This window comes from Apis mellifera, linkage group LG1 (assembly GCF_003254395.2).
Source record: "Apis mellifera strain DH4 linkage group LG1, Amel_HAv3.1, whole genome shotgun sequence".
Taxonomy (NCBI): Eukaryota; Metazoa; Arthropoda; class Insecta; order Hymenoptera; family Apidae; genus Apis; species Apis mellifera.
The window spans coordinates 27,404,905-27,432,064 of record NC_037638.1 but is presented as its reverse complement, the minus strand read 5'-3'; the positions used below and the strand labels follow the sequence as shown (position 1 = coordinate 27,432,064).

Below are 27,160 nucleotides of genomic sequence, written 5' to 3'. Positions count from 1 at the left end.
CAATTCCAACTCCGATGGCCCGCGATTACCTTCGTTCCGGATCCACGACCCTCTTATCCGATTTATCCATTCGAGAGTAAAAAATACAGGACTCCTAAAATGGCGTCAGTTCAAACTTTTTTATTCTCGTCGCTTCGAATTTCTTATCTTCTCTCTCTCTCTCTCTCTCTCTCTCTCTCTCTCTCTCTCTCTCTCTCTTTTCTTTCCTCTAATTACTTTTATTTACCAGATATTTCTTTCTTCGCTATTCTTCTTCTTCTTCTAATCTTTCCTTTTTTTTTTTAATTCGTAAGTGAAACTGTCAAGCAAATAAGCAAATTAATTTTAGATAAGGATTCGTATGAACGAATAAATCTGTCCATTTAGAGAATAAAGATCGATAGATAACAATTTATCCATTTTGATGCACGAATTGAAAAGTTGAAAACAAAGAAACGTACAAGCAATTTTAATAAATTGTTAGGTTTTGGGGATAGAATTTAAATTAATTAAATTAAATATTTCCCAATTATTTATTCACCGCTTATTCATCCACGTTGTCTCCTGGAATGGACGTCTCTCCTCTCGATCTTACCTTGACTTTCCCCCGTGTGTACAGTGTACGTGTATAGAAATGGACACGTGGGATCGAAGTCCGGAGGCTGGAAAGGAGCATCGGCGGATAGAGTCGTTAAACGTCATTTCGCGTTACTTTATTTATATACGCGGCTCGAACAATGAGTCGATAATTAAAGCGGTGTGTAATTAGCGATTAGCGTGCGTCGTTAACACTGCAAACAGGCAGCTGTACAACAGGCAAAGTCATATGGAGCTCTAGCTCGCAGGTGGCTTTAATACACGCGTGGCTTTTCGAGAGAAATGCCATCGTTGAATAATTCACCGACTACTAGAGTAGCCGCGATATTCTCCGCCAAATTGACACGCTCCTCGATTTATCCGAATTTCTAATAAAATTTCGGAGAAACAGAGTCACTTTTTCTTTTCCTTCGTGCCAAGATCGCGTCTTTCGAGGAAGGTGGAATCGATGAAGATTCCAACAGCGCGTATTTTTTTATTTTTAAGAAACGAATTAAACTTTGAAATCGCGTAATATTTTATTTTATCGACGCAGTTGGAATCGAGAGCAGAAATCGTTCGAGACTCTCCTCTTCCTCCTGCCTCCTACGACGATCGTTGAATATTCTTATTATCTCCCCAGTTCTTTTTGATCGATACGAATTGATATCGATAACGGGAAGATGTTATCCTGCGGGTAAGTTTGGATAAATGCAGATGGTGTTGCATTACACCAGAGCCGTGATGCATAGTCGGCGATGCTATCGATGGACGCGAAATGGAACTCGCGAAATGAATGGAAGGGAGTGGAATGTTTATTGTATTCGATCGATGATACTACTCTGGGCGAATAATAAGATGTCTCTAGAGACTCTTGATAAAATTCTTCAACAATCGCAATTATCTACTTCATCCTTGCGATTCGACGATAAAGAAATTAAGAAAAATTTAAAAAGATATATTTTTTACAAACACGTGGAAATTTATCAAAATAAATACATGGATGGATAATTGTTATAAGCTTGAACGAGATGTTTCGTGTTTCGAATTTTATATAATAATAATTGAAACGCCAAGGATTATCGTGAAACGTTTTAACATTTTCATTTTCTGTAAGAAATGTTTACGAATAATCATTGAAAAGTTTCATCTTTTAATAAATTCGATTATTTTTGTCGAGTGAACGCAGTTAGTAGTACAACTATCGTAACAATTCGTACGAAAGACGCTTGGTGACTATGTGACAGACTCGTGCTACTGATAGATCGAAACTATGGCTTTGATAAATATATATTAAAAAATTAAAAACTATTTTTAATACGTAATACATGTACATGGTTTATAATAAATGGATTGTAACGTGCATACTGTGTATCGTAAAAAATTTTTGTTTCTGAAATATCAGAGAAATTTTGCACACTTCCTTTTAAGTTATATTCCCCTAATACAAAATTATTAAAAAATTGTGAAAAAATTTACCTGCCACTTTTTTTCTCGATAAAAAAATTATAAAATTGATCGAGCCGAGTACTCGAAAAATTCAAATTTTGAAAATTGAAAAGAATTTTCATATGCCACTTTTTCTCCAATTATATTCTACTAATTACAATATCGAAATTTTTAAACATTTTTGTTCGAATTTACAATTTTGTAACGGAGAATGGAAAATATGCGAAATTTTTCAAATTCTCGAATATAAATACAGAATAATTTTTAACAGATTTTTATATACGTATAAAACGATAAAAATGTATATATACAAATATATATAATAGAATACAGAAATAGAAACGTACGAAATAACGTATGAAAATATATATTTAAAATATATATACAGAAACATAAACTAGTCCATTTTATCTATTAATTAAAAAAAAAATGATTCTCGGAACATTTGAGATCAGTGCCATCTCGCGTTTGAATAATGGAAACTCCGACTCGTTACTAGCAATACAGAATACGCAAGGAGGTATTCGTGACGTCACAGATAAAGAGAGCAACATTGCGCAAGAAGGACAGAGAAAACGTGCCACTAACTCTGATTATGCGGCTCCTAATCTCTCCCACCACCTCGATCACGTTATACAGAAAAATTCATTAATTACTAATTTTTGACCGATAATTTTTACATTTTTTAAGTTTGCATCCTAAAGCTAATGTTTCAAACAACTTTCTTGTGTAAATTTTAACGCGAAATTCTTTTTCTGATTATTTGTCGACGATTAATACGTTGGATCGACGCCATTGATACGCGATCTCCGTTTACATTAATTTTTCATTACTGTAAGATTCTTTTTTAATTATTAATACGCGTTGTTTCCTTCTCTAATTTCACGTACAATTTTTATTCGTAGTTTGTTTATCGTTTAAACGAATAAATCGATCGTTCGATTCTCGATTCGGACGATTTTTACGATGATAATTTACGAATAATCAATTAATTAATTAACAAGAATTTTGCATTAAAATTTGTTGGAGAAAGTTATCGGAAATCTTAGCTTCGAGGTTCTATCTTAACAATACGGAAATTGTTAATAAAAAATTAGTAAATAATCGATTAATTTTCTACGAAACGCGATTTATTTCATTATTTTTTTTTTTTTACGCGATAGTATCCTCCCTGTTTGTGACGTCACGAATACCTCCTTGCATATCCTGTATTGCTAGTAACGAGTCGGAGTTTCCAGCGTCCAAACGCGAGATGGTGTTGATCCTACAATTAGAAATTCTTTATCGACAGTTTATAGAACGAAAGGAATATTCGGAAATATTTATTTATAGAAAATATCGCAAAGAAATATATAAAAGCGTTGAGAGAATTAAGAGAAAACAATTTTTCTCAAGAGAAAAGATTAATAAAAATTCATTTTCGTTCGTTAAAAGTTTAATTTACAATATAAGAAAAAAAATTTACATTATCCAGCGAGTAAAACAGCTTCTTCCTTTTTGTTCTCGATTTGCCACGTTTGTACAATTACTCGACACCGTGGCATTGGACATTTGAAAAATGTGTTTCGTAACCCGTTCCGAAGAATTGGGAAAATTGATGTAACCATTCACAAACGACGTGAAAAATGACGATTCTCAAGAAAGAATCGCGATAGATCGTACTTGTGTAATTGGAATTCACTTCTTGGCAGCAAAAGAGATACGGACGCTGGAAGTGTGCGTAAAATTGTATATATTAATCGTGGAATCTTATCGATGTCCGCATTAGGGAGCTCGAAACCGTTTCGTCCCTCTTTCCCACCCAATTCGGGATGGGAGAAGGAATGTCGCGTCCATTTCCGAATTTAATACGAAGCTCGTCGCGTCAACGCGTTGATTCGATAATCGATAATAATGTTTCGTCTGCTCAGGATATTCGACCGATTCGAGCGAAAAATATCGAAAGAAAACGTTCGAATCAACCCAGAGAGATCCCCCTTCCTTTATTAACGGATACTTTTTCGTCTTCGAAGGAAGAGAGAAGAAAAGAAGAGTTAAAAAGAGCGCGCGTAATTTGTTGGCGATGTTTTTGATCGGTGCGTTGTCGTGGTTGGAGGAGGGGGGATAAAAATCGCAAGGATGATTTTCGAGGAGAAAAATGAAGTGGCAGATGGAAAGAGGATAATAATATAGGTAGCCTGCGGCTGCGGCGATGATTAATAAATCAGGGACGGCGTTGAGAGAACAGTTTAACCTGTAACCTCCGAACGATGTATCGTCCCTCCTTCTTTCTCCCTTTCGCCTTTCTGCCTATTCCTTTCTCCGCGTACGAGCCGAGCTCACGAACTCGCGTGTGCACGCATCTTTTTCACCGAGCTACACTCTCCCCGACTTTGTACCTTTGGCCGCTCACCGCGATACAGATACAGTATGCAGGCCTGTGGGAACAGGCCGACTCCCAATGTTAATTGTTGCTTAAATTTATGACAGCCCTCCGCCCTCCGCCTCGCCGCTCTCCACCGTCGTTCCTCGCCATCGAGCGGGACCCCCTCCCTCCTTCCTTTCCACCCAAATAACCATGCCTATTCATTCCGCTGTTTCACCAACGATCCCTCGAAACGAGCTCCACGATTAACCACGTTTCGCCGCTCGTGCCGCGACCACCTCGAATTAGCTCCGTGCGTGCGTCCCGCCTTCCTTCTCTCCCCTTTCCCCTTTTCCCATTTTTCTCCAAAACGTCTCTTTTTCCCGCAATTTCCATACATGCGTGGTTCTTTTCTCGAAAAGGAGGGAAGGTTTTCTCGAGAGCGGCGCCGTTCGATCCACGACGCTTTTTTCCCCCCCGAGTGGACGCTGGTGTGTGGGAAATAGGCCGAAAAAAAGGGGAGTAGGAGGAGGAGGGTTATTAGCGGCGACGCGGGCCGGATGACTCAGAAATTCCTGGAGCCGGGCTGACAGGCGAAATGGGTCAGACGCGGTGCACTTAATAAAGGCGGAATAACGCGGCGGGGCTCGCGATTACCATATGAATTGGTGGGCACCGTGAAAAGGGCGCTCGCATCGTGTGGTCCGCGCGGCACGTGTGCTGCGATCCGTGCGTGCGCGCGCGTCTCTGTGCCTCGCGTCGCCGCGCCGCTGTCATCGATTGTCATCGAGTTGACGAGCCATCGCTCACCTCGCTCTCTCTCTCTCTCTCGCGTCGCGGTTCAACCGGTTTCTCGCTCTTCCTACTCCCTTTTCTTTATCTTTCCGCTCGTCACAGTCGAAAACTTTAAACTCGTGAAGAATCGCGTGTAAACTCGTTATGTATGTTGCATTTGTAGTATTTTATTTTCAGACACTCTCGATATCGTAAATCTTCGCGCGGCATCGACGATTTGTCCGCGTAAAGACGTTTCAATTGCGAGATATCGACCAAAGTACGATATTTTTTTTTTTACATACCGTTAAGGATTTTTCCTTTGTTTGTTGTGTCGTACAGTTGCGATCATGTCGGGTGATAATTGATGTTTGCACACCGTTAGGAGGTACATTATCGGATAGGGAAAAAAAAAACGACATCTCACGACTTTGTCATCAGTCTTACGTAATAAAATTATACATTTGCATTTTCTATGTGTGAGAAAAACTGCTCGTTAAACGGAAGATCAAACGGAGATTATCGATCTAAATAGAAGATGGAATTCCTCGTATAAACTCGAGACGATGTACATATAAGTACATATATGATGAAAATATTTGGATGCACGAGACAAACACGATAGAATAAGGAAAAAATTTCGTTCGTATTTTCGAAGAAAGATGGCGATACGTAGGTTTGCACGAGGTTGCACGGGTTTAGGCACGTGTCGTAAAGAGATGTGTCGCGAAAGGAGCGAAGGATTAATGGGGAGAGAAAGGGGAAGCGCACCTTAAAAGTCGCGAGGCGAGCGAGATCGTAATTCGATACGAATCCTTACGTTTCGTGGCGTTGCTAAAGAGAGAAGAAGAAGAAAAAAAAGAAATCACAATGCAAGCGTCACTTCCCCCCCTCGCTTTCTTTCGATATCCCGCAGTTGGTCCGGCCTCGGATCGAAAAGAAAAAAAAAAGAAAACGTCGGAGAACGTGGTTATTAACGTCGAGAATTTTACGGCTCGTTTAATTCCCGCCACGTTTTTCTTGCCCAGACGGCGGGCAGATAAGTTCGTTTAATTGAGGAAGAGATCGCGCCGTAAACAAAGAGCGAGCTCTTACATGGTAAAATCCGATGGAAACCGGTCTTTAAAGATTCTAAAATTACGTTACCTCGATCGATTTTAAATCCCTTCGGATCCGACAGCGTCCCTTCGAAGACACCGTTCTTCGCTTCCGATGTCGCGCGGAAGAAAGAAGGAAAGAAAAATGCGGAAAAACGCATAGGAGATTCCATCGCGCGAGAAAAAGGAGAAGAGTGCGTCGGTCGGTCGGAGCTTCCGCCGAAAATAACGTTCATTGATTTCGCGTTCTGAATGAACGAACGGTTGAACGAGAGAAGAAAGAACGAGGCGAGAAAGGGGGTGTACGTATAACTATCGAAGAGAATGGCATCTAGAAAATGGGAAGTTTGCCTGTTCCGATTATATTCGATTCGATATACATATATATATATTATATGGCACTGGATCGTTCTCATCCCGCCCACGTTTCTTCGTAACGTGGTCGTCCAATTTCGGAGAAGGTCGAGGGGATAAATAAATCGAGATCGGACGGATCTCGGTGCGCGATCGACGATTAAAAGCATCGTTACACGCTTTTCCTATATTTTCCTCGTACATATATATATACATATATCGAGATATTCTTTCGAAGGAGAGGAAAGGTCGAGCTTGTGGAAAAGGTCAAGAGTGGACCGGTCGCGAATTCCTCCATTTGTCACGGTGAAAACCTTGAATCTCGAGGATGCGCGAGGAATGCGTCGGACGGATTTTGAAACGCGTTTTACGCGCCAAGGTCGTTGTTATTATTCGCGGCGGCTCGGTGGGTGAGGCATACGTAGAACCCCATGCGTCTTCCAGTTTATTTTACGCTTACGCTATGCTCGAGCCTGCCTCAACACCGCCTCCTCCTCCTCCTCCTCTTCTTTTCTTTGCGCGGTGAGCGTAATGAAACGGTAATTCCCCGACGCACGTGGCCGATTCGTAGAGAGAAGACGTTGGGGGGGACGTTGGCTTTGAGAAAAGATCGCGAGGCGCCGGTAAACGACCTCGATACACTTATTTGCCTTTATCCGTTGCGTCATTTCTCGCAAACTCTCCTTCTTCTTCGCTCGTCCCAACGATTGAAAAATCGGCAAAAGTTGAAACGATGTTTCGTTCGAATAGCACGAAGAGGAGAAATTTCAACGAATCTTCAAAAGTTCCTTTTTTTTTTAAAGTCAACGCGGAAGAAGGAACTTTTATAGGAATATAAACGGAGAAGAGGAAGAGGAAAAAGATCGTTAATTTGCATGAAAGTTTAGTACACAGAGGAGACGAATACAAGCGCTTGCGAAATATATTTCTTATATTTTTGGTCGAAAGCTAATGGATATACTCGAGACACCAGGGACACGGTTGACGTCAGTCGCTCGCTTACGTGCGATGCGTTCCCAGATTCGTTGCGTGGTAACTTATGTATCGACGAATACCGGATCGTGGCGTTCGAGGGATTACTCGCCGATATATATTTCGCGAAATCAAATTTTCTGGCGAATGGGGAGGGCGAGGAGGGAGATCTGGAAAGGTTGGACGGGGAAGAAGGGAAGAAGATTTCGCGTAGCGCGTAGAGAAAGAAAGAGAGCGAGAGAGAGGTTTGGCATCCGCGACGATACGACTTTGTTTTCCCAACGGAGCGACCGTGGAAATGAATTTTTGCGTGGTCGTGGTCGTAGCCAGACTTTCGTCTACTACGTGGGTAGATATAGAGTCAGCAACGCCCACGACGTCGCCGCGATGCTGACCTGGCCAGGGGTGGTTGCGGCGCGAAAATGTCAGACGAGCCGCCCGATACGATACTCCCACGCGTGGAAAAGTAGGGCAAAGTCGATTCATTCATCCATCTGATTCACGGAGCGTGGGCGTGAGAGAGGAGCAGCGCAAGGGTCGGCAAAGGGGAAGGGAAGAAGAAACCTGTTCCCCCCTTCGTTCCCTCTTCGATCCCGATCGATGAGTGACCGACCCCCTGCTCGGTCGTGTCCACGTTTCGGGGGTTGACGCCGCGTACGTCGGAGGGAATCGCGCCGCAAATCATCCGCGGTGCGCATATACGTCGTCTCACGGTGAAATAACTCCGGCCACGCGGAACAACTTATATCGTCCGCGCATTAAAAACCTATATTTGCGACGCAATGAGTCGAGACGCAGCGATAATCGGGGAGGGGAGGGGAGAGCGATGGGAAAACCTAAATGTCGAGCTTTTCGGCTGCTCCGTTATTTCCACCGTTCTCCTCTCTCTCTCTCTCGCCCTCTCCCTCTCCCTCCACCGGGGAGACTCGATCGATCTGTTTTTCACGTGACGCAGCTTCCACGTCGCGCGTATCACCCTTATATTTTCGCGAAATTGTGGACTCGTTCGTTTCCTTCGTTCGCTAACGTTTCGAATATATTATTTACCGAATATATTCTTTTTTCTTTCTTCCCTTCTTTCTTTCATTTTTTTTTTCGAAGCTTCAAAAAACGTTAATATAGAAAGTTGGAAGAGACGGAGAGCCAAGTTACAAATTGATTTCCCTCGGATTTACGTGGAATCGTTGATCCCAGGAATTAATTAACTTTATACCCTTTTAATCGATCCTTCAGTGAGAGAGGAACGACTGTTTGAAACGAAGAACGTTTGTTTTCGAGTGGACTATCGAGCGAAATGCAAAAATTTATGTGCCATCCCGTTCGAAAAAAGAACGGTTCCTTCACGGAAGAGTAGCAACGGTGCCCTACTTATCCTATGAAAGAGTCCAGTGAACCATTAAACGTCAAAAATTTTGCAGTTATTCATAATAGTTTTTCGCGAAACATCTTATACGATCCTTAAAGATCGTACGTACCCCTGCGACCAACTCGCGCGTCATTTTCTTGTAGATTACGTACGAGAGACGCGTCCATCTTTTTTCTTTTTTTTCCTTTTCTTTCTTCGACCATCGTAAAAAAGAAAATCGATATCTGGATAAATGGAAAATAAATAAGAACGCGTGGAAATATAACGCGGGGCAACGAAAGTTCTACTTTCCGATTGCAATTAGCGGTTACGTAAGCCGAGAAATATTTGGGCTGGAACCGGTGGATGATGCAAGCGACCAACGTTGTGGATCCGGAACCATCGCCCCTTCTCTCCCCCTCGCCACTCGTGGACGTCCTCAATCCGGATATCCTATACACCGCTAAACACAATGCACCGTCTGCTATTCCTGGCCGCGCGCCATTGTCGATAACCTTTGCATCGTCGATGATGGGGAGTAGCGAGATAGCGAATCCCGCGTGTTCGTTCACGATTCGTGAGATTCGGTCGAAGGTCACGAGGAGGGAGGAGGCGGATTAATGGAAATGGGGGACGATAGGGGCGAGAAAAATGTCACGAACCGCGCGATTCTTCCCGAAAAACCCACGCGTCCTCGCCGAGATATGGGCGGAACGGAGGTCGAAGCAACGTTTTTATAAATTTTTCCGATTAAGAAAAAAAGACGCGAAGAATTTCGGGGGGAATAAGTAGGAGGATGACGCTATTTGGAATTCGTTGGCGTCGAATCACGCGGAAAATCGAATGAAGGCGACTTTAATTGTCGATTATTTTGCGAATCCTTTCTTTTTTTCGAAACATCGCGAGATTCTTCTTCTTTTTCTTCTTCCTTTTTCGAATTCGAAACCAAGTTGATCGAGAAATAGAAAAATTCCGTCAATGCTTATCTTTTGAGAAGGATTTCCGTTCGTCGCGAACCGAACGATCATAATAAATATCCAATGCTCGTTGATCGTTCCTTGAAGTTCGTCCCGTACGAGTTTCCCAGAAACGATCGAATATCGATGTTCGAATATTTACTTTTCTGATCTGGCGAGGATCAACAACGGAAGGGGGCATTCGACACGAGGCTGTGTCGTTGGATCGGTATTAACGAGGCGGCAGTTGTCCTCGTCGGCAGGACAAGTTTCATCTAGCGGCGCAACATATAATACGACTCTCGTATTGTACGAGTTCTTCCATACCTAGTTTGATCGTAATTTATCAAGCAGGATCGAGCGAATTTTTTCGTCGACATACCGGGCCGATATATACATATATATAGTGGTTTCGTATAAATCACGGGACACGGGATTTATCTCGAGGAAAGGTTTAACGCGTCCAACGTGCAATTTGGAGGGAGAAGAGTGGTGAGCGCGGTGTGTGGTCCACCACGCGTCGCGATCCAGTTTATCGTCTAAATCACTCGCGGCATCGATTTGCATAACTTATGCGAGCACAGCGACCGTTTATTATACAATCGGAATATATTTGGCCGGGCTGATGACCGGAACGAAAGGTGACGATGCTGCGGAGGCGCGATCCGGATCGCCTCCGTTACGCTTCGCTTTTCTCTCCTTTCTTTCTTTCTTTCGTCGTTTATTGCGCGAAATATTTCGTTCTCGAGCAACGCTACTTGCATATATATCGTCAAGATCGGACGAAATACGTGGGCGAACGAATATCGTGGAACGATTCGAAAAAAGTTGGAGTTTTTTCTGGAATCGTGCGAGACAAGTGATACGAAACGTAAGGTGACCGACGGAGGAACCTGAGTTTACCGAAGGAAACTCGACTCGGGCCGATTTCCTTCCCTGGAAATGCCGAATTCCGTAACGCGACGATATGGAGAATCGACTTTGGCCGATATCCAAAACGATCCTGCGAAAAGAAGCTGGCCGAGAAACGTCCGATTTCCCCTCTCTCCTCAAGTAGGCCTGATCGAGCACTTCCGATCGCACGCTCGATAGCCAATTAATCACCGATATTATATCCGACCAACGTGAAAAACGTTTCACCGTTTGCGGATCTATCGATAAATCTTTGTTGGAGCCGAGAAGACGATACGGTTTTCGCTCCTTTTCCCGACTTTTCGAGATGGAAATCGAAGCGCGCGAAACGGTGGATGGAATGGAAGGAGAGGCGAAAGGTTTCCCGCGCGGGACGGATTGCGTGGAAGGAGTGCGGAACGCACGCGTCGCAACGGACGGTGAGATATATACGCGTAATGTAGCGCGATAACACGAGTTTCGGAGTAATTGTTTACGCGTGCCAAGTGAGTTATTTGGCACGTGGCCATGCGAACCGTGGGGGCGGCACCCACGTGGTCGGCCGACTGCCCGCGGGATCTCTCTCTCTCTCTTCCTTTCCTTCCTCCCGCCTGTCGTGCGTGCGTTTCGCGCTCACGCGCTCTTTCCAACTTCTTACTTCCCCTCTCCTCGGCGAATTTTTATCGCCTACCTCGTCCCTACCTGTTGGCATTTTCCAACGAAACGGAGAACGTTCTCATCGATCGGGAAACGCGATCTCTTTCGGCAAACGGAAAGGTTTTCTAACTCGGTTAATAAATAAATGGGTCGAGGACTGTAGTCTGATTTATATACAGTCGTCGAGACTGTTGGAAAATTTCATCGGGCGCGACGAAATATCTAAATCGCGAGTGACGTCGTAAATCCAACGGATTCGGGATATTATTGGAGGGAATCTCCGTCACGCATCCTTCTCTCCCCCGAGCTAAATACGAAAGTCGAAATCGTTCGGAAACGTCGCGATTGAATTATATTTCGAGGAGAGGGTAGTTGCGCGAGAGATAAATAAAATGGTTTGGCAAAGTCGGGTCGGACGATCGCGAAAATAGGATTAAATATGGGTAAATCGAAACGACGGATAAACAAGCGACTTTCTCTTACGCCTATCTATCTAGACTCGTGAAAACTCGATGAAATTTAAAAATCGCACAATCCGTGGTGGATCATCCTTGGACCAGTTGAACTGGAACGCTTCGATGAAATCTGACGAAAGACAAAAGGCGAATTATACGAAGGGAGGAAAAAAAGAAAGAAAGAAAGAAAGAAAGAAGGGTATCGGTAGCGCTTGTTGCGTCGAACGAAGCGAAAAACGCGGCCGCGGATGTGACGGATCACGGATGAATCGGAAATCGGGTGGAGATGGGAGAAAAGAGGATTCTTCTTGTTCTGGTCCTTGGCGGAAGGGTGGTGGCGGCGGCGGCGGCGGCTGTGGCGGCGGCGGCGGTGGCGGCGGCGATGAAAGTGGCGAGGATGGTGGGGGGTCTGGGTGATCGGTGGGGGTAGAAAATAAGGGTAGTTTTGAGAGGTGGGGGCGGAGGTTCGTCAGTTTCCGGGTTGTTCCGGAGTGAGTGGGGGGGTTGGAGGGAGGGCGAGTGGAGGAGCCGCGGGCCACGACACGACCAAGCGTCGCGACGTCAGTAGAGCGCCGCGCTATCGACCACAGCCACGAGACACCGTGGTCGTCGTCGTCGTCGTCGTCCTCCTCCTCATCATCATCCTTGCCGGTGCTCGTCTCGATACCGAGAGACCAACGACCACCGACCGACCGAGAGATCGACGGAGGGAGGAGGATTTTCGATCGTACTTTCGATCTTTGCCGGGATCCTCGATCGAGGCGCGGGACGAGGAGGATCGAAGGAGGACGGCGCGCTGCGTGCACGCGTGTCGCTCGCACGCGTCTCCGTCGCCGAGCGGTAGTGGCCGCCTCCGCGTCAAGGTCGTGCCGGCACCGTGCGTGCGTGCGTGAACACGTATTTGAACCACCGCCGACTACTGACTGCTACGAGCCACCCTGTGTGAGACCCAATGACTGTCCATCCAGGGACCACGGGAGACACATGTTCGTTATAAGGTCAGTGCACGAAATGTACGCGGTGTCTTCGTAGTTGCGCTACCGTCTTCGATGATCGTCGCCGCTTCTCTCACTTTTCTACTCGATTCCCCAACCGACACCTTACCAGCCAACACGCACCGGGACACTTTTTCCGATCGCGATGTGGACACGATCCAGGATTTTTCACATACTTTTTACACGGTAACGGATTTTAACTACGCAGCTTTTTTTCCTTTTTTTTTTTTTTTTTTTTTTTAATCCCGTTTTTGGCCAACACTTTTCCATGGAAATTTTTATCTCCTGTCAAAATTCTCGCTCGAGAATATCCGTCTGCCTTCTTGCGCTTCTTTTTCTTTTTTTCTTCCTCCCCGAAAATTCCTATTCTATTCTTCGCGATCGCTTGATATTTGTGTGTGTTTGCGCACGATTAAAGAATAGGAAGGAAAAGAAAATACACTTATTCCTTACCTCAAATTTTACGTTACAAGCTTGAAGAAAATCTAGTCGCCCGATTTTTTTTTTTTTTTCTTTACACACATTGGCCAGAGTATGTATCGCTATCGTGTATACGCACGAAACGTGGCAAATTTTTGCGATCAATTTTTTCTTTTTCGCATTTATACTTCTTCCCTGGAAGAAAAGGGAAAGGAAGATCGGATCCATTCCCGATGCATATTCGAAAAAGAAAATGGAATCGAATGGATATCTTTTTCCTCCGTTTTCTTTTTTTCCTCGGCCGAAAATATCGCGTGCGCGTTAACGCGTTAACGCGATAAGTGGATCGGCGAGATTAGCCGAGAGAGTGTTGAAGGGGAAGGGGAAAGTAATCCAACGGTCGACGCGACGAATTCTCGCGTTGTTTTCACAGGGACGAGAAGATGTTTCGCAAAGTTTTTAGGTATTTCGCGGTCGGAGAGAAACGTTAAATGAAAACGGAGAGAATTCGGTTGGGAGGAAAGCATCTCGATCCCCCGTGACACATACTCATGTACGCGCAATGATGGCTCTTACGGCTCGCGGAGCTTCGTCAAAAGCGAGAGACCCTTGGCGATATTTCCGAGTCAACGACGTTCTCGCTTGCCCCTCGTTTTCTTCTTCTCTCCGCCGCGCGCACAAAGAGCCGTGTAACGCGCGACTCTGCGAAGGGGGCGAATTTCCAAAAGAATCCGTGATCGACCACCCGTTCCGACTTAATCTGCTTCCGTCTTCCGACCCTTGCGACCTAAACCTACTCCTCTCTCTCTCTCTATATATGTATATATATACTCGAGAAGCACTTTACGCACTCTCTTCTCACCGATTCTCACCTCTCGTTTACACATTTTATTCTCTCGAATGAAATATTCTTTTCTCGCCCCAATATATCTTTATATTTCTTTACTTCGATCGAAAAATATAACATTCCAAGACGTTACGCATCTTGGAAAATTCTTTCGATCGACGGATTCGCTCCGCTCTAGAATTTTACCATCTTTGGCACGTTCGTTTGCAAAAAAATCCTCGCTCGTGACGGGTTCGAATTCTCCTCCCCTCCCTCGTGGAATTAACGGAATTAAGGGGAAAAAAAAAGAGAAAGAAGAAAGAAAAATATTTTTCTCGATCGAGAGTTCAATCCGAATTAAAAGGATTTCGAACCTGCCAAAGTTGAAAGGCTGCCAGTGCTTCCGGTCTCTGGGTTAGCGAACTAGTGGGATATATAGTTTAGAGGCCGCGTATATTACAGGGTCGAACTAGTTTAGCGAGTTGGGCGAAAGCGCGCGCTAGAAAACGGATAGGAAGCAGAGAGAGAGAGAGAGGGGTGGAAGGAAGAGAAGAGGAGGCGAGCCTTTTCATCGCGTTGAATTTCAAATCGGCGTATCTCCCGGGAGGAATTGGCACCGATCCAATCGCGATTCCTCCGCGCTTACCTGCTCGCGCTCTTCCCTCGCATCTTCTTTTTTCCACCCTCCCTTTTCTTCCTTCCTCCCTTTATCTTCCATCTCCTCCGTTCTCGCCCCTTCGTATCTCGGATACGAAGGAAAACTGGGTCGTGGTATAACGGGCGATACGGAGGGAGGGGGAGAAAAAGCGACTCGAAGGGGGCCTTGACTCGGCCAACCCTGAAGTTTCGAGCCGTGCCTTTGCATATATAATATCGCGCTTCGTTCTCACTTACCGACACTTCGTAAAATACTCGATTACGTTCGCACGAGCTAGAACCGCTCATATTATCCCTGCTTGCGTACACTTGCTCGCAAAAGTATATTCGGTTTTCTCCAGCATCCGTAAAAAAGAGAGAGAGAAATTTCGATAATAATCGATAAAAAATGGAGGATAATTTGTCAACTTTGGAAATTCGAAAACGTAGTTTTTGCGATCGCCTGTATATCACGTATAGTCGATCGTAAATATTTCGTCGATAATCGATGCGCGGTCCTCGACATAGGGGCTCCCTAAAATGTACGCGCACCACGGCCGATTGCTTTTTTTTTCCTTTTCACCAAGATTGACATTTACGCGACGAGCAGTTCGTTGTTTACACATGCACAGCTTTGTCGAAAACGCGTTCTTTTTTTTTTTTCGAGCTTAACGAAGCCGCTGAAAATCCCTACCTTTTTTTTGCCGCAATATGAAAATATTATTTATAGTTGTGAAAAGGTTACTCGGTCAAACATCATTCTCTCAACGTTGTCGTTCTTATTATCGAAATGCTATTATTGAATGCCACTCTCTCGTAATCGTGTTTCTTCTTCCACTTTTAGAACAGTATTTAGAATTTAAACGTGTGATTTATCGGTTTTTAGAACGTAGAACCGATTGGTTTATCTGTAAGAATGCTTCTATGAGTACAGATTTTTAAGAAGAGAAAAACTTTTGCGCGTTTCAATTAATGAATAAATCGTCGAGGTAAAAAAACAATTTTGCCAAGAAATTCACGCGTCGATACTCTCTGCTAAACCATTTTTAATCTTTTCCAGTGCTTAACCGGAAAACACCTTCGAGAAAACGTGGTTAAGATCAAATTCATGACCTTTGTTAATTGCATATGCAAAGGGAACGAGTACAATTTTAGATTGGAAAAAGAGGATAATTATTACAAGAAAAAAACGAAGCAACTAAAAAACTAGGCAAGAAAGACTTGGATAAACGGAAACGAGTATAAATGAACGGATGATAAGGTAAAAATGGAGAACGTAGAAGAATATCATAATATTGGAAGTAAATATTTTTGAAATTTGACGATACGCGGGGGAAAGGACGGAAGGAGAGATTCGCTGAAAGTTTCCGTTCGCGATACTTGGCCCCCTTCGCGCGTACACACCAATTCCCTGTATCGATTTTTACAACGTACAGCCACGTCGTAAAATTGGGGAAAGAATGTAAAGTGAACGTGACGTTCGCCCTTTGCGCCCGGCCGGGTACCGGCGTCTCTGCACCGCGCGTCGTTCACGGTAGTAAGTTCGCCGAATTTAAAGCTCCGATGCAGGTCCGCGTGAAACAAACGCAAGGAGAAGAATCGGCTGCAGGCAAAAAAAAGGAATATCGCGTTTCGTAGCGATATTTCGGAAAGTTTGGAAGAAGGAGCAAAGGATGGCTCCTTCGAAAATTTTACTTTTACCTCCGAGTAATTGGTTCAATCTCTCTTTCCCATTCCTTCTCGATTATACGTACAATCGTTATTATTATATCGTAATTCTTCTCTCTCGAATAAATTCCCTATTATCGGAATAAAATGGAGCGCTATTCGTGGAAATCGATAAAGGAAAATCGAGAAGGAAAGGTGAACGAATAGCGGAGAGCAATTAGCATAGGCGTTATTATTACATCGAGTCCGATATTATTCCGAGTCGATCGTTGACCGACATTGGGAAAATAAAGCGGGGAACGGTACGCGTCTCTCCGCGATGGAAGAAGAAAAGGGTAAATACCCTTGCCTCCTCGTAGGTATATTCAGCGCTTCTTCGTACTGTTAACCTTATTCTCCTCTTTCTATCATCCTGGTAAAGTGTAGAAATCTTTCCAGTTTATCGGACCAAGATCGAGATCGTAAAACGTGTATACGGACGGTTGTTGCGGGCGCGTGTAGCGACTGACGAAACTGTTGTTGCGTAACCCGCGTTGTTGCCCGGTTTTCGTTGGAAAAACTGCGCGACGATTTATATATCGATATAACGGGTATCGATGTGTATACCTGTTTACGTTCCGCGTGGCAGCGATCGCGTAAATCAAATTGCGGCGTCGCCCGGTCCGGGCCATTGTTCGCCACCGGTTATTTAAACTGGATCCTGGAGTGCGGGGTGCAGGTGCTGTCGCGTTCGCGCTTCTTCGAACAGGTCGGGCATTCCCCGCACTTTAGATCCGCCAATAAACCCGCTTTACTGCGGCTCATTGAGACGGTTATCGCCTGCCGATCGTTGATCCGTATTCATCGGCTGTCGTAAAACGGTCCTTGGGGATCCAACCGACCGATGCCTTCCTATTCTCTCTCTCTTTGCGTTTCTCGGTCGAAATTAATCTGCCCATCTTTCATGCGTACGTACGGATGGAAAATGTAAGCAGAAGAAGAAGAAGAGAAGCGAAGAAGCGGGGCGTTAGAAAGTCGGTGTCGGTCGGTGTTTGCTCTAACGCGTTGGCGACTCGTTCACGGTTATCCAAACGAACGGAAAGCCACTCACGAGAGCACCTGTGGAGCTTGCCCGCCTCGCTTTTGTTCTTTTTTACCCTCCTCCGTCTCCCTCTTTCTCTCTCTCCCTCTCTCTCTCTTCCTCGCTTACGATCCCGGTGGCCCTCGGTTCTGTTACTTACCTGTTCTCTTACTTACGGCTCATCGGCCGATCGTTGGGGATCCACGGGCCGCTTTAAAGGGATTAGCACAATTTTCGACTCGGGATTCCACACGCCTGGATGGACCCGGTCGCTTCCAAGTGGGCGAAGTGAAAATTACGACGCGTCACCAACGCCGCTTTATCGTAATACGCCGTCGGATGTGAGAAAATAACAGGGACGAGTACTACAGATCCCTTCGGGGAAAATCTGTGTAGTTGTGATGACTCTCGCCTCATCGACCGATGACGGGTTTACAGTTTTTCGAGAGAGAAGATATTTAAAGAAATCGACGCGTGATTGTATGAATTCTCCGTTGAAAATGCGCGTTGCAGTTTCGTTCGCGGATACACACGTTGTTTGGCCCGCGAAAATGATACGTATCGCGTAACTGTGTAGCGTGGTCGGATCGAAGGATGGAAACTTGGTCAAGATCCGTGGCGAAGAAAAGTGGGTCGAGACGAGATAAGTATCCGCCGAGAGCGGTGCTAATCGAACGTCGGAATCGCGTAACCGCGTAATCGAGAAACGCAAGCGCGTTTACGATCCCGTCTACGAAAAACTAATACTCCTCCTTCCCTCTTCCCCTCTCCGAGTCGCGGTGATTTCTCTCCTCCTCCTCCTCCTTCTCCTCCTCGCCGAGTTCTCGAGACCGAGTTATAAATTTGTCCCTCGGGAAAACAACCGGCAACAACCTCTCCTACCTCTTCCCTCCCTCCTTTCTTTCCTCCCTGGGTCGGTAAATGCATCCATGCACGCGTGTTTTATGGCCAGCTTTCTCGGCTTTCCGTCTCTTTCGAAACTCGTCGCCGAGCGTCGCCCGTGTCGCGTCTCCGATATTTTCGCAGGATAGATTCTTTTCGAAAATACTTAAAACTTGGACGATTTGTCGTCCGAGTCGAGCTCGATAAACCCGGCTGAGATCCATCGCGTTGTCCGGCCTAGAAAAGTCGGACGGACGGACCGATCGATCGAGAGAGAAAGAGACGGGGGAGGCGGGGGCGTGCGCGAAGGAGGAAGGAGGAGGAGGAGGAGGAGGAGGGAAGAAGGGATCGACGATATTCCCTGTAACGGGGAGAGGGAAGGGGGAGAGGAACTTAATCGCATAAAATCCTTAAAGTTCGTCCTGGTGCGACGCGATGCACTTTGATCGCAGAATTTATGTTCAGGGTGCAATGTACCGCCATTATATTCCCTGCTCGTCGGTGCGTGCCGTGGAAAAATTCATCGCGGAGACGCAGAGGCGGATTCGGGCCCCCCTCCATTGATCGCAGGCGGGGAGAGCGTTGTTTCCTCTCCCCGCGCCTCGTCGTAAGAAAATATTATTCTTCCGAGAAGAAAAAGTCGCCGGCTCCATCGTCCAAGGATTCCAAGCTTCTGCTTTTAACCGCGCCGATTTTCTGCAAAGCCAAAGGGTCGCTAAACTCTCCGCGATCCCCCTTTATTCCTATCCTCTCCCGAATTTTCCCGAATTATATTTTTTTGCGATCGAAAGGAAAGTTTAAAGGGAAAAAGAGAAAAGGAGACTTTTTTTTACGATCGCTCGGCAAAGACAATGAAAACATCTCGGTAAATCAAGAGAGAGGAGCGGTAGGGAGATTAGTAAGAGCTTACGAGGCATTAGCCACCGCCGCGATCGTCCCAACTTGGAAGCGCTCGCTTCATCTCGTTTGCTTTCTTTCTCCTCCTCCTCCTTTTCTTCTTCCTCTTCTACTTGCTCGTCATCGGAATACTCTCGGGGTCTTGTCCTCCCTTTCCCCTCTTTATTATTACTTTCCTCCTCTTTCTCCACGACTCTCTGCTCCGCGCGGAGTTAACCACCCGTGAAGCGGCACGATATATCTCGGAGATAATTCGCTTGTTAGGGTCGTACGCCTTTACATTAATCCATCCGCTCGCGCGCTCCTTCTCGCGGCCGCCTCTTTCGCGCGTTCCGAAAGCGACCGCGACCCACCCAAAATCCTTTGCGCCGTTTCGCCAACCGACCAAAAATCGCTCTTCGTCTCGATTTAGCCGCGCCGCCAACCCTCCCCGCTTCTCCTCGATTCCCTTTACGCAACCCGTTCCTTCATCTTTGCACCGATCTTCTCTCGACAAACGCGTAAAGATATATATATATATATTGGGTTGGCAACTAAGTAATTGCGGATTTTTTTTAGAAAATCAAAGACAATTTTTTCATGCAACTAAATAACTTTATTCTGTAATGCGTTGCCCATTTTGATCAATGATCTTTTGCCATCTTTCAGGCAGCATCATAATCCCACGTTCATAAAACTTGTGGTTTTTATTAGCGAAAAACTGAATCAGGTACGATTTGATATCATCATCGTTATTGAAATTTTTACCATTCGAGGAGTTTTGTAAAGATGGAAACAAAAAGTAATCGGATGGTGCAAGGTCAGGACTATATGGTGGATGTGGCAAAACATCCCAATCAAGCTCCAATAATTTTTGCCGAGTGACCAAAGATGTGTGTGGCCTTGCATCGTCACGATGGAATACAACACCTTTTCGATTTGTCAATTCGGACCGCTTTTCTTCAACCGCATTGTTTAATTTCGTTAGTTGTTCAAAGTAGATAACAGAATTGATCGTTCGGTTGGGTGGTAAGAGTTCAAAATAGACAATTTCTTCGTAATCCCATCAAACTGATAACAAAACCTTCTTTCGACGAATACCAGCTTTTGATGTTGTTTGAGCTGGTTCACGTGGCCTGCTCCACGATCTTTTCCGCTTGATATTGATAAACAACCCATTTTTCATCGCCAGTTATCAGTCGTTTTAAAAATGGATCATTTTCATTACGTTTCTTTGGCAAATCGCAGCTGTTAATGCGTTGCGTTAAATGCTTTTCTTTCAGTTCGTGAGGAACCCATGTATCGAGTTTTTGAACATAGCCAAGTTGTTTTAAGTGGTTTTCAATGCATGTATGCGATACATGAAGCTTCTCTGCAATCTCACGAGTTGTACTGTGACGATCCGAATCGATTATTGCTTTGATTAGATCGTCATCAACTTCAATTGAAATCCGCAATTACTTAGTTGCCAACCCAATATATATCTTTTTGAAAAAACGACTCGTTCGACTCGAAGTCGAATCGAAGGATCCACGAGACGGTTACGTTTGTCGAGGCAACTCGAGGGGGACGAGGCACTTGTCGTCGTGTCGATGCTCGCGATATCACCGGCCGCCTGTCATTCCGCCTCGATTGATCGCTTCTCGCTTTCGGTCCTCGCTTTCTCTCCTTCTTCCTCGATCCTCTATCTTTTCGTAACGAACGGATTCCTTCTCCGCCCGTCCTCGTCACACGCCCTCCTCCCTTTCGCTCGCACGCTCGCATGCCCGCTCGATTCACTAATTTGATATACGAGAGCCGCTTTAACTTCCAAACGATCAATTTTCGTTCAACAATGTAATTATAAGTTTCACCATACACCTTATCACATCCCGTGTAATTGTAACGGTTCACCTACGTTCCGAGAGTGTGGCAATGCCTTAATTAACTTATATATCCAGATGTACATTTCCTTTTTTCTTTCTTTCACCTACGTCTTGGCTTATCCGATCGTGGGAAGATGTATCGGTATGTCTCGATACACGAATAGAAGATGTTTGCGTTTTTTCCTTATATTTGTTTAGTCCAAATTTAGATAACAATTTTTCTTTATTTATATTTTTAGGTGCAAATTTTCCTCAACTCGACGAATATTTAATTTTATGCGGGTTTACATATATATACGTTTATTCTCTTTTAATATCTATTACGAGACAATAATAACTGCGCGTATCTACTAATCAGTTTTATATTTTTATTAACCTAAAGCGATAAGACAAAAAGGAATAAGAAACATATATATGTGTGTGTGCGTGTATATATAATATTTAAGGAAATCTTGTTTCCTCGAGAGACTTTACTAGTAGAGAAGCACTACCTATTCAACTGGTCGGCGCAAACGAGTTAAGATATAACGATCGTATTAAGTGGCCAATAATGTGCAAGAACAAGTACTTCAAGTTGGAGCAAAAGTAATCGCCGCGCGAGAGATAAGGGGTTTAAGCTTTAAGAGCCGGTTGCATAATGACGATGCGATGGCGATGCGTCGAAGGCGCCAAATAATAAAATGATGGAAATCGACCGGTCGAAAATGATGATAAAATACTTGGGAAAGGTCTGGCCGCGTTGCGAACGAGAAGAGAGATTGGACGGTGGGGTCCAATCAAGCCTGCCCACCGGTAACGAGGCTGCCACCAAACTTGCCAAACCGATTGCTCCATGGCTAATGAGCAGCAACCTCCTTTTCTACCCTCCTCCTCCTCCTTCTTTTTCTCTTTCTTCCTCCTCTTTTTCTTCTCCTCCTCCTCCTCCACGCGTGCCATTACACGTACGCACGCGTTTTCAAAGTTTTTGAAACACATCCAAACCTTCCTCCCCTTCCTTTTTCGTTTAACCAGCGACAGCAACAGGCAGTTTAAATCGTGTCGAAGACGACGACGACGACACTCGTGTACCGTGATAAAAGGAATATCGGTGGCAAACTGCTTGTACTCTTTCGAAAAAAGATGGACGGATCGTGCGTGTCAACCACGGGACGAACAAATGACTCGGCTCGCTTTCTTCGCCATTTCTTTGCTCGAGTAGCGATCGGATTATGCTACTTACAATTACCGATAACGTAATCCGTTCTCAAACGGGTTTCTCTTTCTTTCTTTTCTCTTTCTTTTAATTTCTTACGATAATTTTTAATAAATGTCACTCGTATCGAAATTTATCGCCATCTACGCGCACGTCGTCGCGATTTATTTCGATGCATATGGAAATATTTCGTTATATACTTGCGATAATTTCGATCCATCGAAGAAATTGTTTATATTTAAGAAAAAAAGAAAAAGAATAGATACGATATTTATTAACTTCCATTTGTCAATAGTAGTTTTGTTATCTCGATGTAATAAATATATATATATATATATACAACGAAACGGAGTGATTCACGATCGTGACCGTTTTTCGATGAGATCAGAAATTTCAAGCGATACTCGAGCAATATTTTATTTTACCAGATATCTTCTCGGTTAATCGAGGTAAAAGTCGAGGTAGAGGAATTCAACTCGAAACGGACGAGAAAAGAAAACGAAAGTGTCAGGTTGGAGACGTGGGCGTTGGTTGCAACATCGTCTCGCCAGTTCTCCGTCAATTCCGTGTAAATATAATCGTTTTTATCGCACGTTTCATCGTTCAAATTCTTTATTGTACGTATTTTTAATCGTCGTACTTTTCTCTACTTTTCGCTCTCCAACAATTCCCAAATTATTTTAATCGAACAACGTCTCTCTAATAATCGAAGGATTCCAGAAACCTTCCTTTTCCTATTTCTAATACATATACACGTTAGATATATATTTAACGTGGAGGAGAAGTTGAAAGAGAAGATTCCCTTTTGGTAGTGGGATATTATCGGAGAGGATATTATATGGGGAGGAACGGTTGGCGCGAACGCGCGTAACTCAGGTTAAACGGAATCCTAAATGAAACGGTCTAACGATATTAAACCTGTCTGTCAACGGGCTGTCGAGATACGATCGCGGTCGAGGATCGTAAACGGGCGAGGCACACCTTTGTAACTTGGCCAACATCGAACGAGACTCGTCGATTTGTTTTACGAGCCATTTTGCCATGCTTCGCGCCCTCATCGCTCTCTCGTCATCTCGTAATCGCCGTCATCATCATTATCGTCGTGATCTCCCGAGCTCCCTCGTCCGGCCTCCCTCCCTCCCTCCCTCCCTCCTTTCCTTTCCTCGACCGACCGGCCGAGATTGCAACCTCCTCCAACCTTCGTCGCGGACAACATCTTAGTCCGGAATCTCTCCGCTCTCGGCGCCGATCTTCCCCTCATTTACATCCGTGCCGCGGAAAATCGCGGGTGGGAAATAAATACCATCCGCTTTCCTCAACCCGCCGATTCGACTCGAAACTTTGCCTCGAATTTTGTTTCGAAGGAGTCGAATTAAACGTTTTCGATCGATTGAAAAAAAAAAATTTTAAACGCTCCCTCGAGATAAATCTGTAACGAGAAAAGGGGGAAAGGCGGAACTGTGGCGCGTCTGCTTTACAATCGCGAAGCGGCGGCCGATAACATCTGCAAGACGGGAACCGGTACCTTCGAGCTTTCTTCCAATTTCAAACCGCAGAGAAGAAAAAATGCGTATCCCGTCCAAATGGCACCTCTTTAACGCATCCACCGAAAAATTATAACTCTACACGGTAGATTTTCGCCCGTTATTACTCGCCGATAGTATTACTTCGGGAGGCGGTTTCGAAAGTTTGCCGCGTGAAATACGCACTACTATCCGTGTTGTTCGTTCGAATAATTTATACGAGTTTATTCATATTTTCGGAGAACGTTCTTTAATTTCTCTTCTTTCTTTCTTTCTTTATTTGAAACTTCTCATCGTACTCACCGCGTACTCGTAACGATACTTTTCGCGTAATTACGTAATTAAAACACGTAGTGGTTAAAATTAATTAGCAAATTAATAAAGTATACTTATGTAACGTTCCCTTCGCTTCGAGGAACGTATGTATTCCCCGTAGAAATTTTCGATTAATTTTTTAACATCATTCGACCGTAAAGTACGAATTAACGGTGTGTGTTTGCTCGTCTTTTTCTTTCTTAAACTCCAACTTATTGCAATTCTTCTGAATCATTCGGAATAGAAAATACGGTTGAAGATAATAAGTCTCTCGAAAATAGTATCGCACGAACGATACGAAATGTAAATGCGGTACGCGGGAACTAAGGCTTCGAGCGAAGCAACGATAGCGGCTTAATAATGTATGTTTATTGCGCGTGCTATAGTAATTTTATCGTAACAACCAGAGTGTTTATAACCATTTCGCATAATGGAATTAGGTATACAGGATGGGTAGCAACCCCGCTCGATCATCTTTTGTACTCCTCTCTATCGGTATTGGCCACGGTATCAACCGATAATTAACAAGCGCGGCGATGAAGCCACTCTTCTTTATTGCTATGCCGCGTTAACGGCTCTCTTCCTCGACCATAAATTTAATAATACGATCGCTCGCGATACCGATTGGATTTACCGCTACCGATTTACTCGCATATTTCCATCAATTCTTTCCCTTATCGTCGTATTTCGATTTCCCGAATTCCGAGTTAAAAACGTAATCCTAAGATAGAACGCGACAGGGAATAATTTGGAAGCAGCAATTAGGAAAAGTTTGATCCGCCCCAGTTTCCCTCTCTCCTCTACTATTCGGCTTCAGGTTTGGATCGATGTTTACGAGTGGAGCGGACGATTTGTAACAATTACGAGGCGATCCCCGAGAGCGGATAGTGGGTTGCGGTATATGGCAATAACCCTACGTCATTCCGAGAGGGTTGTCGCGGGAGAGCTTAGCCTTCGCGTCCGATAATCGGTGCCTTATCCATCCTTATCTCCCTCGTTGATACCCAAATGATCCAACGATACATTTTCCCGATCGATATTTCCAAAGTTTCCTTTCTCTTTCTTCTCAGCGAGAAGAGAAAAGTTCTCGGAAACGAGGAGGAGCGAAAGAGGAGAAAAGTTAGGAATTGACCAAGGGGGGGAGGTCGATCGGAATGTACGATAGGCGGGCAAACTGGTCGCGCGACGGTCCATTCGATCGTTCGGCTTTAATTTGTCTCTGAGGGGGCGGGGAGGAGAGGGGGGAAGAAAGATCGTTCTCGGCGTGGGTTTGCGCGCGCGCGATGCTTTCTCATCGCGACGACAACTTTATCGGTAACGGTCCTCGCGTATTTCGCCTCGATAGTTGGCGTGCGTGGTAATAACAGGACATTACGATTTCGGCCAGATATCCTCCCGTCTCCCTTCCCTTCCACGCTCGTCATCTTCCCCTTTCTTCTTCTTTCTCTCGCGCGTCCCTTTCTTTTTTTTTTTCCTTTTTTTGGATTTTTTTGGGCACGCCTTTGGTGCACGCCGCACTCCGAACATAATGGACTGAAACACGAAACGTATGCAAACCTGAAATAATACGACACTGAGCCCCCCTCTTCTCTCCTTCTCTCCGAGATCCTCTACCCTCGCGCCTCACTTTTTCCCGTATTCCCCCGCTCCTTCTTCTATATACATCAGTTTCTCCTCGGTTTATCCTCACCCTCGTCATATTCGGCCGTGGTCCCACCTCCTGTCCAACAGGTACTCGTACAACTTGAAACTTAAGACAATGTAATGAGCCGGCCGCTCGCCGAAAAGATCCCGCGATCTTTCGAGTTCACGCGGGGTCACCTCCTTTCCCGCTGAAATATCCCTTTCCCCCCTGCGATTCAATTCCCTTCCAAAATCCCCTTTCCCTTTCTCCTTCGTCTCGAATATTTCCTCGCAAAATTATCATTGCTATTATTATTATTTGAAGAAGCATCGCGTCGATCGATCGTATTAATTGCTCGTTCGCGTTGGAAGGAGAATCGTTGAACGAATTCGATAAAAAGATGGAAGAAAGAGTTAACGAAGTCTCGGCTGGCGCCGGAGAGGAGGAATAGGAATTTCAATCTTCGGGACGTACGGTTGGTGGCCGACGTTGATGTCCGCGCAAGATTACACTTTTGATACCTTCCCTTTCGTAATTAATACGAAAGTTGGCCGTGATTGAAAAGGGTGGGGAACGAGGAGAGCGAGATACGTAAGGAGGAAGAGGTCGGCGGCGGTGGTTCTGGAGAGGCTGGTCTCCGACGTTCGTTCACGAGCTGTGAAATTTAATTCAGATCCGTTGCGAGGCTGCCAGTCGGCGGGACATGGGTTGCTCGACTACACGCGTGCGGATACACGTGGCGCGTACTTTTACCGTACGCGTCGCGTGTTTCACGAGGGTTGCCCATTCTGTGGGGTGGGTAAGGTCAGGCTTCCTCCTACGTCTCTTCAGAAATTGTAAGTTTTTAGGATTTTTCTTTTTCAATATCCCTTTCGTTTCTCTCTCTCTCTCTCCAAACTGTTATTCACACTTGTCGAATCGATTCTCATCCTCGAAATTATTAAATAACGATGAATAACATTTCCAGCTTCTCGAGAAAGCGGATTTTCACGGGATGAATGCATGTAATTGACGATCTATAATAGAAAGAAATGCGTTTTGACGTTAAAGGGCGTACGACTTTCCGTTCAATCGAGGCAATTATTTCGAGATCGGTAACGCGACGACACGTGAGACGGGAGATTGGACAGCGGTAGCGCGATCAAAGTCAAAGGAGGCTCGAAGTAGCTCGAATTCTCGATAACGGAGCTCGGAATAACGCGTGAGAAACCGAACGAGTTGGCCGTCATCGGTCGATGATTAATAGAGGGCGGCGCGATACCGCTGACTGTCGTTAAAGAAACAAGATTCCTTCGTTTCCTCTACTGCCTCTCGTGGAGATACACGGTGTCCCATAAGCGTCCGACATCCCCAACCTCCCGCAGGATCGTTGGATCGCGAGGCATCGATCATCGAAACATACAGTCGGGTATCCTCTTAGATCCTAGAG

At 44.9% G+C, this 27,160-nt stretch overlaps 1 protein-coding gene across 2 annotated transcripts in view; it reads left to right on the top strand.

Annotated features, from left to right (window-relative positions):
* Positions 1 to 12,397: 12,397 nt before the first annotated feature.
* Positions 12,398 to 27,160, top strand: part of LOC113219412 (fibroblast growth factor 17-like) — an 85,348-nt gene continuing 70,585 nt past the window's right edge. The window contains exon 1 of one of the 2 annotated variants that reach the window (XM_026446309.1): positions 12,398 to 12,847. In XM_026446309.1, coding sequence (XP_026302094.1) covers positions 12,834 to 12,847 — 14 coding nt within the window. In that variant the 5' untranslated portion in view covers positions 12,398 to 12,833. Of the gene's footprint in view, positions 12,848 to 12,918; positions 13,031 to 27,160 lie in introns of those variants that run through there. The other variant, XM_026446306.1, reaches the window with a different exon arrangement.